This window comes from Salmo trutta, chromosome 14 (assembly GCF_901001165.1).
Source record: "Salmo trutta chromosome 14, fSalTru1.1, whole genome shotgun sequence".
Lineage (NCBI taxonomy): Eukaryota > Metazoa > Chordata > Actinopteri > Salmoniformes > Salmonidae > Salmo > Salmo trutta.
In genome coordinates, this window is record NC_042970.1 from 16,396,867 (window position 1) to 16,409,956 (window position 13,090).

At 41.9% G+C, this 13,090-nt stretch overlaps 1 protein-coding gene across 2 annotated transcripts; it reads right to left on the reverse strand.

Annotated features, from left to right (window-relative positions):
- Nucleotides 1-556: 556 nt before the first annotated feature.
- On the reverse strand, nt 557-9,806 carry LOC115207516 (tumor necrosis factor receptor superfamily member 1B-like). Of its 2 annotated transcripts, none has more exons than XM_029774647.1 (9): nt 9,532-9,806; nt 8,319-8,364; nt 3,818-3,922; nt 3,523-3,703; nt 3,092-3,303; nt 2,727-2,852; nt 2,384-2,539; nt 1,761-2,137; nt 557-984 (listed from the first exon to the last, which is right to left on the reverse strand). In XM_029774647.1, exons 1-8 carry the CDS (start codon nt 9,589-9,591, stop codon nt 2,079-2,081), a joined length of 945 nt encoding a protein of 314 aa, XP_029630507.1. In that variant the 5' UTR covers nt 9,592-9,806; the 3' UTR covers nt 557-984; nt 1,761-2,078. The 2 variants fall into 2 exon arrangements, with proteins under 2 accessions (XP_029630507.1, XP_029630506.1); XM_029774646.1 differs by having other exon boundaries at nt 2,727-2,927.
- Between the last annotated feature and the right edge of the window lie 3,284 nt (nt 9,807-13,090).

Sequence of the window (13,090 nt, forward strand, 5' to 3'; positions counted from 1 at the left end):
TTGAACATAAATTCACAGAACAATGCTTGTGACCAGATGTAGGCTACTGATAACATAGCAATTATATGCGGCTTCATGTCTGCAAATGTGGATCATTTTATTTGAAAGAGAATTGTATGATTATTGCTCTTCCCTGTAAGAGGACATTAAGACAGTAGCCTTGTAAAATTGTCATGTGATGCTGTCATTAAAATTATTCAAATGAAAATATGACCTATGCTGAACATGGCTATGTTTGAGTATAAATTGCCCAGACAGTCCATGTATTACTTCACAATGAAAATGACATGCTCTTTACACCCCAACTATCATGGTTATTGAAGTTACTTCACACCTCGTATGAAGTGCTTGTCTTTGCGGTTTCTGTGGTTGATACAGTTCAATTTGAGCAGAACGCTGGGTGCAGCTCTCACACTGTTTGGCTGCATTATGAACATGTACATTAGCATGGGAAACTCCAACTCACAGAGTCATTACCGCATATCAAACAGAACACGCATTCATCTCTTAGGTACTGCCCCAGCACTGCTGCTGTGAAGTAAGACCATAACATACAGTTCAAACAAGTTGTCACTCTTTAATAATAGAAGGCCTATAGACAGGCCTATAGACCCCAGTGGATTTCGCAATTCAGTCTGTCTTTACAGTAGCAAATAATATTCAGTCTCCACTCTCCCAGAGATGGTATGATATTGACTGAACTTCCTCACACTCTTCCCTAAATGAATCCTCAATTTCCAATTTTTTCTAGTTTTCAATTGCTGGTGGCTGGGACGGGGTAGCTCAGCTCTTTGCAGGTATCCTTCGGTGTACTCATTCTCTCTGGCCCCAGAGCGGAGCCCCAAGGGAGGGGGTAGGAGGACTCCTGCTGGGGCTTGCTGGTGAGGGGACAGCCCTCTCCTCCACTCTCCTCTTGATCCCCCTCCCTCTCTGATTTGTTGGATCCCAGGACAACCGTCCCTGGAGAGTAGATGTATATGGACCCTGAATCAAACACCAACAAGCACAAACATTATTAGATGAAACTATTGAAACAGGTGACACAAATTCATATATATTATGCACAGTAAATGCTGATGTAAAACCTGGTGGACTTAGTAGTGTAATAAATTAACAATATCACAGAGAGGAAGTGAAAAGCTTGCATCACTCAGCAGCATATGCTTCTGTTTTTGTATGCATGATTCTGGCTTCCTGTATCCTCACTAAATTAACCTCTGACCCTGATTTAAAGTATGCACTGCACTGGTACTACTGTTTCTTGGCAGGGAAACGTTAACAGGAAGTTCAAACTAGAAGAAGTATGTCTCAACTCGCGACCAAAGAAAACAACTGGAAAGGGTAATGTGAACTCGGACACAAGTGGGGGGAAAAAAACTCACTTCCTTGCGAAGAACATGGAGTCACATTTTTCCAGACCTGAGTTTTTCCGGCCCTATAGGCCAGGGGTAATCAACTCTTACCCTACGAGGTCCAAGCCTGCTGGTTTTCTATTCTACCTGATAATTACTTGCATCCACCTGGTGTCTCAGGTCTAAATCAAACCCTGATTAAAGAGGAACTATGAAAAAAAGGTCCAGCGTTTTGAGGTCCAGAGTTGAGTTTGAGGGCTCTAGGCCCTAGTTATTGGACAATGTAGCAGAAAATATGTCTCTCCAAATGTGTCTGCACATCACGCAAACATAAGATACAGTGTAATAATATGACATTCATGCATTTAATAAATCAGTAACAGTGCAGACTTGATGCACTACACCTACCCACTATGTTGCTAATGTTTTCTCCTCCAGAGGGGTCTACTGAGACATTCTGCATGCCCCCTGGAGGTTGCGACCCTGCACCCTCCTGTCTAGGATCTCCCCCAGTCTCCCTCCCCAGAAGATGCTGGGCCTCCAGGTGTGGGATTCTCTCCTGTGGCAGCTTGGCCTGCTTATAGGAAGCTGTCTGTAGGGCAGCAGGACAAGGCTGGCACTCCCACACTTTATAGCTCCCTCTTAGACTTTCCTTACAAATCTGGTCGTCCCAAAGGCAGAGAAGTCAACATTTATTCTTCTAGCAACAATTGACATTAGTTTGATTCAAACTTTATGCAAATAGAGAATAAGTACTGTACTCACATATTTCCTAAATATTGGACCTAAAGGAATCAAAATTATCTTTATAAGTGGTCAAGTCTTAGACTGAGTATAATAGTAATCAAAATACATTGTTTTTCACGTATGTATACACACAATGTTTCACTGTCTCCCCCTGCAGGGGAGTATAGGTGGTGTTAGTGTTCGCTTTGTCAATAATTGTTGCTAGTGTATTTTATTTCTTCTTATAGAAATATTCCATGCATCACTGCATATGTGTTTGTTATCTAACCACTTTACTCGCTCACCTTTCCACTTGTGCATGGACTCCAGTGACCTCCCCCTACACCCCACAAAGTAACCAACCAGCAGCAGAGTGACCCCTAGGAGCCCAACTATCAGCAGTGGCCAAGGGAGACTGGGAGGGCTCTGTCCAGAGGCTGGGACTGGGAGATGAGGTGAGTCTGGGGTGAACAGAGAGACAGAAGCAGGCTGTAGTGGTGAACCTGTCAGTGTTATGTTACTTTCACTGAATATAACAGACCATTTAAGGGACTACACCAAATACTAATTAATTTCTGAAAGAATTATGAATTGTCACATCTAGTAGAAATTGAGAGAGGGGATACTCTAGTCTTTTGAGAACTATACCATTGTCTTTTGTGGTAAGAGGGGGTGCAGAGGCAGACTCTGCAGGTGAGATGTCACTGTCCACCTTGCAGGGCTTTCTCCTGGTGGTGAGCTTGGTTGGGAGGGCGATGGAGGGGTGTCTCCTGGCTTGGGACAGAGAGGACCTGATGAGAGCGGCTGATGAACGGTCTACAGATTTGTACATTGGGGCTGTAGGATAGTCTGGAATAAATAGACAACATGTGTGATTAAATGGCAGGATGATGTCACGGGACAACAGGACCTCTAGTACTTGACTGGTGAAGCTTGTTAAAACACTTCAGGGGACAGAGCAGGAAATGCTTGGATTTCACTCAAGTATGAGAAAGCTTTTCTAAGAGCCATACCCTCAGGAGACCAAACCAGTCGAGATGCGGATCCCGCGGTGAGGAGTTTTCTGTTGGTGCTGACTCCACTAGATATAGCAGAACGAAGGGACAGCTTTGAGCTATGAGCAGGTAGAGGTGCAGTAGTAGAAGAGGTGGGGGAAGTCTGGGCACACACACGATCCTGAGAGGCAGTGCCCTCTGTTACCATGGTCATTCCCTTATGGCCACAACTGGTAGGAGAGAAGCCAGGAGATAACTTGTTTATCTAAATGAGAAAGTACAGTGTTCGATACTACTAGTACTAATAATCATTTCATTTACTGTAAAAGTAGGCCTTGGGTACAATTGTTAGTTTCAAATGACTCAAATCCAGTAGAAGGATTTGAGACATGTGAATCAGTACAGTGCATGTGGTGCTCAGTACCAGTGTTCTGTAGCTGTGGACTCACACTGTGTGGGGTTTGCAGGACATGGCTAGGTTTGGTGTGTTGGAGAAGGTGCCAGATGCGCACGGTTTACACCTCCTGCAGGTATACTGGGCAGTGCTGGCACAGAAAAAGCCCCTGTCACAGTGGCACTCACGGTTTGAGTCCCGGCGGCATTCCTTCACCTGTGTTAAGTGCCGATCAACTTTGCCCACCAACAAAGACAAGACACACAAACACACAAATTATCAATGAGACATTTGCTCTGAATATGTGTATCTACTCTATTCAACTAAAGTAAAATAACTCTAAAAGTTACCTGAGCAGGCTTCAGTACAGAAGTCACACTTAGGACGGCCATTAAGCTTGTACCAGTAGTAGCCATCGGGACAAGGGACACACTTACACTTGTTAATGATGAAGCCTACAAACACAAATGACAGAGAGGTGTTCACATAATGTATCAACATCCTGATTACACACTCATTCCTTCCCTAACTCTTTCTCTCTCTCAATGCATTGTCACTTTAGTAAGTACAATGGGTTCACTGAAGTTAAGATCCAGGGATGGAAGATAAATGATTCCCCAAAGACTGTTCTGAATGTGAAGTTGCCTGCAAACCACAACCAATCTTTCCTTTTAAAGATGCACTATGCAGAAATCGCTCTGCCAGTTCCTGGTTGCTAAAATTCTAATAGTTTGCTTAATTTCAGTTTGTGACAAAACAATCAAGTATACAATCAAGTATAGTTTAGATAATCATTGTACCATCTAAACCGCTGTGAAATATATTTTCAATAACACAAAATATTGTATTTTTATCTGTTTGTCGACCAGACTGGGGGCACCTGGCTCACACTTGGGAGGCAGCCCGGTTCCAAAATGAACATAATTTATTACATTTTTTAATTTTTATTTCACCTTTATTTAACCAGGTCAGCTAGTTGAGAACAAGTTCTCATTTACAACTGCGACCTGGCCAAGATAAAGCAAAGCAGTGTGACACAAACAACAGCACAGAGTTACACATGGAAAAAACAAGCGTACTGTCAATAAAACAATAGAAGAAAAAAAAGTCTATATACAGTGTGTGCAAATGGCGTGAGGAGGTAAGGCAATAAATAGGTCATAGTAGCAAAGTAATTACAATTTAGCAGATTAACACTGGAGTGATAGATGAGCAGATGATGATGCAAGTAGTGAAACTGGTGTGGAAAAGAGCAGAAAAGTAAATTAAAAACAATATGGGGATGAGGTAGGTAGATTGGGTGGGCTATTTACAGATGGGCTGTGTACAGCTGCAGTGATCGGTTAGCTGCTCAGATAGCTGATGTTTAAAGTTAGTAAGGGAAATATAAGTCTCCAGCTTCAGCGCTTTTTGCAATTCGTTCCAGTCACTGGCAGCACAGAACTGGAAGGAAAGGCTGCCAAAGGAGGTGTTAGCTATGGGGATGACCAGTGAGATATACCTGCTGGAGCGCGTGCTACGGGTGGGTGTTGTTATCGTGACCAGTGAGCTGAGATAAGGCGGCGCAATACCTAGCCCAAGGTAGATTGAAGCTGTCTTGGGGCTGGTGGTGGCTCAACACCCTTAAAGCGCTTTATGTTGGTGTTTCCTTTATTTTGGCAGTTACCTATATGTGCTCAGCTACTTCCTGTGCCATGACGTTTCATCACAGTTTTTCAATTACTGAATGGTTCAAAAAGATTTTGCTGAATGAAAGCATGAAGTAAATTCACCATGTATCAGTAACCACGTTTCCATCCAACATTTTTATGCGAGTAACGTACATGTCGGATAATGGAAACAGCAAATTTTGTCGGTAAACTTTCCAAATATCGACAAAACAAAATGCGCTAGACATGGTGGGATATTTTTGTTTTGGTAAAATTAATTACGCGAGAAATGGTGATGGAAATATTGATATAATAACCATCATATGGAAGTAAACTTGGGAGTCACACAATGATTTGTTATTCTGTGGACTTGTGGTTGTACTTAATTCTCTGTTTTGCCAAATGATTATAAAGGCGATTCTGATCCAACCATTAATTCATACATTGTGCCCCTGGCCTGAGAGGATGGAAGGTCAACATGTCTTTACAGTGGATGTAGTATGCTAATGTTAACTAGCTGGCCTGGCTTATCTTTCCTATGAAAGCTTCAATGCCATTCAACTCTCCTTCCGTGGTCTCCAACTGCTCCTAAACACAAGTAAAACTAAATGCATGCTCTTCAACCGATCGCTGCCTGCACCTGCCCGCCCATCCAGCATAACTTCTTTGGACGGTTCTAACTTAGAATTTGTGGACAACTACAAATACCTAGGTGTCTGGTTAGACTGTAAACTCTCCTTCCAGACTCACATCAATCATCTCCAATCCAAAGTGAAATCTAGAATTGGCTTCCTATTTCGCAACAAAGCATCCTTCACTCATGCTGCCAAACATACCCTCGTAAAACTGACCATCCTACCAATCCTCGACTTCGGCGATGTCATTTACAAAATAGCCTCCAATACCCTACTCAACAAGCTGGATGCAGTCTATCACAGTGCCATCCGTTTTGTCACCAAAGCCCCATATACAACCCACCACTGCGACCTGTATGCTCTCGTTGGCTGGCCTTCACTTCATCATCGTCGCCAAACACATTGGCTCCAGGTCATCTACAAGACCCTGCTAGGTAAAGTCCCCCCTTATCTCCGCTCACTGGTCACCATAGCAGCACCCACCTGTAGCACGCGCTCCAGCAGGTATATCTCTCTGGTCACCCCTAAAGCCAACTCCTCCTTTAGTCGTCTCTCCTTCCAGTTCTCAGCTGCCAATGATTGGAACGAACTACAAAAATCTCTAAAACTGGAAACACTTATCTCCCTCACTAGCTTTAAGCACCAGCTGTCAGAGCAGCTCACAGATCTCTGCACCTGTACATAGCCCATCTTTAATTGAGCCCAAACTACTACCTTTTCCCCTACTGTATTTATTTATTTTATTTATTTTGCTCCTTTGCACCATATTATTTATATTTTAACTTTTAACTTTCTTCAAACTACAAATCTACCATTCCAGTGTTTTTTCTTGCCATACTTTATTTACTTTGCCACCATGGCATTTTTTTGCCTTTACCTCCCTTATCTCACATCATTTGCTCACATTGTATATAGTCTTATTTTTTTCTACTGCATCATTGATTGTATGTTGTTTTACTCCATGTGTAACTCTGTGTTTTTGTATGTTGTCGAACTGCTTTGCTTTATCTTGGCCAGGTCGCAATTGTAAATGAGAACTTGTTCTCAACTTGCCTACCTGGTTAAATAAAGGTGAAATAAATAAATAAATAAATAAAAAGTAAGTTAGGCGAGCAAGTATTTTAGCCAGGTAGCCTAGGACAACAAAAACGAAATGGCGTGTACTGTATGACAGAGTCAGACCGTTAAGTCAACATGAAAGAGGAGGATGGCGTTGGCGTTTCTCTACAAGTAGAGTGAGTCAACATGTTTTTTTTCTACTTGCACGCACACACATATTTGCACACAGAAATCAGTACCATGGACAGCCACATCATATGTATCTTACGTTGATTGGATTAAATCGTTTTTGGTATGTTTTAGTTTTCACTGTATTAGACTAAGCATTGGTAATTAGATGAAGTTGAAATGGTGCTGGAATAGTGGAGGCAGCTCCTGTTTTCTTTGCGACTTAACTCGGTGGTTCTAGATCAATAGTTCCGTAGTATTCCGGAAATGCTTGAAACGTTACATTGATTGACCATGCTGCAGGTCATGTAACTGTTTGCACATGCAATTTGTTTGATGGACTTTCTGGTTTTGGAAGGAAACAAATGTGTGGTTGAATTTATTCTGCCACTGTGTATTTTTATTCTCTCAGTTTTAGGCCTATATATCACGGTGTCATGGTATGAAGTTCAACTAACAGGGTATTGAGCAAACAACGCAAATCTCACAACACATTTTACCCACGCACCGCTACCGTTTATTAGGCTACAGATGAAATACGTTATTATGAACTTCAGGTGTTGAAAGTGCACGCGGTGATTATTAATGCTCCTTTCCAATAAATATCGAGGGCCTTATTCTGGAGACTTGATTATCGATGCTTGGTTGCTTTTTGACCAATAAAAATAATATCGCTCTTTCATCCATAATAATCTCATCATGTAGGCTACATGTGTCAAACTCATTCCACAGAGGGCTGAATGTCTGTGGGTTTTCGCGCCACCCTTGTACTTGATTGAATTAAGGTCACAAATTAGTAAGGAACTCCCCTCACCTGCTGGTCTAGGTTTTAATTGAAAGGAAAAAACTAAAACCCGCAGACACTCGGCCCTGGGTGGAATGAGTTTGACACCCGATGTAGGTTTTCATACCCGCACTGTTTCTGCGAGCTGTTGGCTAGAGCGCATGTGCCAAGACCAGAGTGGGCACATTTGCAATATAAGGCTAAACATTTTTTTTAACAAAACCATCAATCATTTATTTTTTACAAAACCAATAGTAGATTTGAAAATTCGATGGAAACCCATTTAACTTGTATTCTTTATTTGGTACATGAGAATTTAACCGCAAAAGGTATGTTTATGTGCATCACGTCATCACGCACAGCCTTCTATCTGCAACTGGTCAATTTGATGGAAACATCTCAGGTGGGAAAATGCGCATATTGTTTTTATGTGGATTTTAGAATATTTGCATGAAGATATGTTGCCAATTAGATGGACACGTAACTACTGTGAGACACGTGTAATCTTTCACCACACTTTTACACTCTAGATCAGGGAGGAAGCTGATTACTTTACCTGAGTCACAGGAACGAGGACAGCTAGACAACAACACAGAGCAAACCTGAGAGAGAGATAGGGAGAATATTTTTCATTAGAATAATCATTATTTTATTTCGCAACAACAGGATATTTCATTTCCCAGAGTGAACGTCAGCTATGACGAACATTGCACGCACGATTGCATGATGGAAATGCCAAGGCCACCTCACACTTATCTACAGGACACCTAAAGTTCCTCTCAAAACCACAGACCAGTATCCAGTTCAGAAAACAGTGACCAATGTCACAGAATGTACCAACAAATACCTGGCAAAACCACCCACACAAACAAACCAACAAATTAGTGGTATTTTTTTTATACAAAACAAAAAAATGAATAGTATTATAATACTAGTTATTATTATTATTTGTAGTAATAGTATTATCTCCCTATTGGGAAAGATTGTTTGACTAAGTGGACAAATTCCAAAGGGTCAACTTGAGCTCCACATTCAAGTTCATGTTGACACATATTAAGCTTATTATGGCTGTAGGCTACTGGCAATTATGGCTGTAGGCTACTGCTGTCATAAGTTAAGTTTTTGTTAAGCAACAAAATAACAACTACACAATTGAAACTCTTATATTAACAGTTCTTAAAGATTGATAAGCTTTATAAAACAGTCAATAAACTAACCCCTAGTGTTAACTAACATTTTATTGGAGCATTCTTGATTTCAGTGGATGACCTGTTCTACATATAACTATGTACAATACCAGAATGACTTTTTACTGGCAGTATAGGACCAATTACCATCAGGCCTCGCTGGGGTTATGGTTAAAAAGCTTTCTGTTCCTGTAAGAGCAGTGGCTACCTAGTCATTTCTTCCTTGTTCACTTACCTGCAGGCTATTTTCCATTATTAAAACATGTATCAGCCAAGAGAGAATAGTGTTACGTTTAAGAATAATGGTTACACTGCAATTTATAACAATGTCAAATGTGACAGACTACTGTAATTGTAACTATAAAATATTTATTATAAACACAAATAAAAACACCAATAACAACAATCATTATAACATATGATAATAAACCACCATCATCATCTCCACAATAATCAGAAACATGTCGTCATAATAATTGTCTAGGTCTCATCATCCTCCTCATTAAAAATACAATTACATTAGGTCTACCTAAACTAAACCCAATCGCATCAGTAAAACATACGGCTGGCTAGGCTACTCACCAGATTAGAAAGGCAAAGTATTCTCAAAGGACATGAGGAAATACGGCGCCGATAATCCATTTCAAACTACTGAGATGCTAGTTGTAAAAAAGGTCGTCTTTCAAAAGAAACAAGCCGAAACGTGTTGATTTACCTTGCCTGATTGAATCTCTCTCTGATCAAGGTGCTGAAATAGATGCGGTGGATGTTTTGTTCATGTTCGAGTTTGGCGGGGTTATGTCGTCAGTGGGTTGTCCAATAAAGAAGCAGATGAACATAGCGCGGGTGTTGGCCACCTCCATCTGCGGTAACCGCTCCTGGACCGACTCGGGTAACATAACAAGTCATGAAGAATTTGAAGAATTTACGCCACATTTAAATTCTGGTTTCCCCAGATCACACCTGTGGTGAAGAATTTACAGCACTAGAGGCTTAGCCTGGTTGCCATCTGTTCATTTATTACATTACACTCCTTGCCGCTCCTGTCATTTGGAAAATACCAGAACGTTAGCTAAAAAGACTGGTCCCAGACACGTTACTAGAGGCTGACTGCGTCACGAAAACCAACTTTCTGATATTAACTTGAAGATCTTGAATGTTGATTTTAGTATAGACATTTTCAATTGTGTGATAAAGTTGACATTTTCCTGAGCCATACCTCTATATCTTCGACACATCCTTATTTCAGATAAAGGAAAGGAGCGATGAGGATTGATTTTCTAAGTATTCAAACAGGGTCTTCCTCTCTGTTGATTTATACATGTTATAATGCAGGGATTTTTAAAAACTTTTCTTGCTCATGGAACCCCGCCCAGGCAAACCGGCGACCCAGGGACCCCCATCATATGTTAGCAAAAAACAAAATCACGTCTTGTCCTGTCTTCAGGTGAATGATAATGTCAAGTAGAAGTAATTACCATTTAAAAATGTTGACCTTCCCACAGTCAGTGGTATAAAGAAACTAAGCGAAAATAATTTGAAGTACAATTTAAATCGTTTTTTTGAGTATCTGTACTTCATTTTACTATTTATATTTTTGACAACTTTCAAGCCTACTTTTACTCCACTACATTCCTCAAGAAAATATATACTTTCTACTGCCATACATTTTCCCTGACACCCAAAAGTACTCTTTACATTTTGAATGCTTAGCTGGACAGGAAAATGGTCCAATTCATGCACTTATCAAGCGAACATGTGGTCATCTCTAGTGCCTCTGATCTGGTGGACTCACTAAACACAAATGCTTTGTTTGTAAATTATGTCTGAGTGTTGGAGTGTGCCCATACCTATCCTTCAATTTTAAAAACAAGACAATTGTGCCATCGAGTTTGCATAATATAAGGAATTAGAAATTATTTATAGCATATACTTTCTAGTTTTTATTATTTCAATTCATAGGATTCATACAATACATTATTCATTTATATATATATATATATATATATATATATATATGCTTACTTACTTTATATATATATATATAAAATCCCCCCCACCCCTCACCGGCAATCGGATAGCATGTAAAATAAATCATGCGATAAAAACAAATAAATTAACATTACATAGTAAATCTGCTGAACAATATTTTATATAGCCTCAGAAATAGTGACAAATTACTGATACACATTCATGGGTGTAAAGGTCCATTGGTTAAGAGTTCAGAAATGTCCACTGTTGCTTTTTTCCATGTGTCCAGAGTGGACACCTTGGTCCTGTCACATCTGCTCCTGCCACACCCCCCCCCCCTGGTGGTCATCTGATGTCTGCTTGACCTGCAGCCATTCCCCCAGTACACTCTCTCTCTCCCCCTCCCTTTCTGTTTGTGTGTGATTGTGTGGTTGGAGACAGGTGTGCTGGAGTCAGAGCAGATCCCTACCAGCTGCAACTCGTTCCATTATTAAGACCTCTACAAATACTCAGTTCTGCCACTTCCACTCTGCTAGATTGTAATCTCTGCTCAGTCAGTTTATGATTCTATTATTATTATTATTCAAGATCCTGTTACCCTGCTGTACCTGTTTCCCTGCTTGACGCTGTTTATCCTCTCACTGCAGTTTTGCCGCCTTGACTCTGGCTCCTGTTCCACATATCACCACCATGCTACCCTGTTCTGGACTCACCACACCACCACTCCCTTGGATTCCCCTCCGGACCTGTTTACCCTCAATCAACATGACCAAGCTCTTAAAACCCTTCTGGAGACTATCAATGAGTTTTCACAGAACCTGTCTGTCCTACAGAGTCAAATCTTCGCCCAAAGCTCACAACCTGTCCCTCCGCTCCGCCCCGGGAGCCGATTGTTCCTACTCCAGAGCGCTAAGATGGTAATCTCGGAACCTGCAGAGCCTTTTTGGTACAATGTTTACTAGTATTTGAGCAACAGTTCTACTCTTATGCTCGTGGAAGAGCCAAGATTTCAATTTTTTTGATTGGTTGCCTCTGTGGAGCAGAGCTTTCCTGGGCCCTGCTGTGTGGGAGAGACAGTCACCCATTTGCTTCTCCTATAGTAGATTCACGGAGGAGATGAGAAAGGTTTTCGACCACATGGTTTGTGGAAAGGACGCTGCTAAACGACTCCTGTCCCTCCATCAAGGCTCCCAGAGTGTTGCTGAAATGGCATGTGAGTTCCGCACCCTCGCCGCAGAGAGCGGCTGGGATGAGGAGGCTCTTCAGGGAGCATTCCGGAACTCACTGAGACCCTAAAGGACGAGTTGGTGTCCAGGGAGGAGACTGATCTTGATTAACTCATTTCTCTCACTATCCACATTGACAACCGTCTCCGGGAGCGGCGGAGGGAGAGGGTAGTTAAGGTTGCAAGTTCCTTAACATCTGCTTCAGTGCCTTGTTATATTCCTTCGACTGTATCCCAACCCCAGGCATGTTCTGAACCTGAACCCATGCAGCTCGGCCGGACCCGTCTATCTCCGGAGGAGAGGCAGCGGCGTGTCGATACTAGGAGCTGTCTATACTGTGGCCAGGTTGGTCACCTGGTTTCCACTTGTTCCCTGCGTCCAGTAAGAAGAGGCTCGGGCGATATGGGGAAAATACTATTGGGTCAAATCGCCTGCCCATCTTCCCCCAGACCCATGTTTGAGGCCAACGTTGTGTGGCAGTCAGGCTTTTCCTCTAGCTGCTCTTATAGATTCAGGTGCCGACGAGAGCTTTTTGGACCGAGGTGTTGTCAACCAGTTGGGCCTGGACACTGTTCCACTTAATTCACCTCTCGATGCCTACGCTCTCAATGGTAAACTTCTCTCCCGTGTCTGTGAGAAAACCGTTCCAGTCATCCAGCGTCTCTCTGGTAATCACCAAGAAAAAAATCAGTTTCCACATAATCGACAGTCCCTATTCTCCTCTGGTTCTGGGACATCCATGGTTAAAACTACACAACCCACAGATTGACTGGACCACCGGGAGGGTCACTACTTGGAGAACATTTTGTCATTCCAATTGTCTACATTCTGTCCTTCCACCTGCCTTGTCTGTACCCCAGTCCATTCCAGAACCCCCGGACCTGTCTTCTGTTCCTCCAGAGTATCACAGTTTAGCTTTTGTGTTCAGTAAGCACCACACCCCA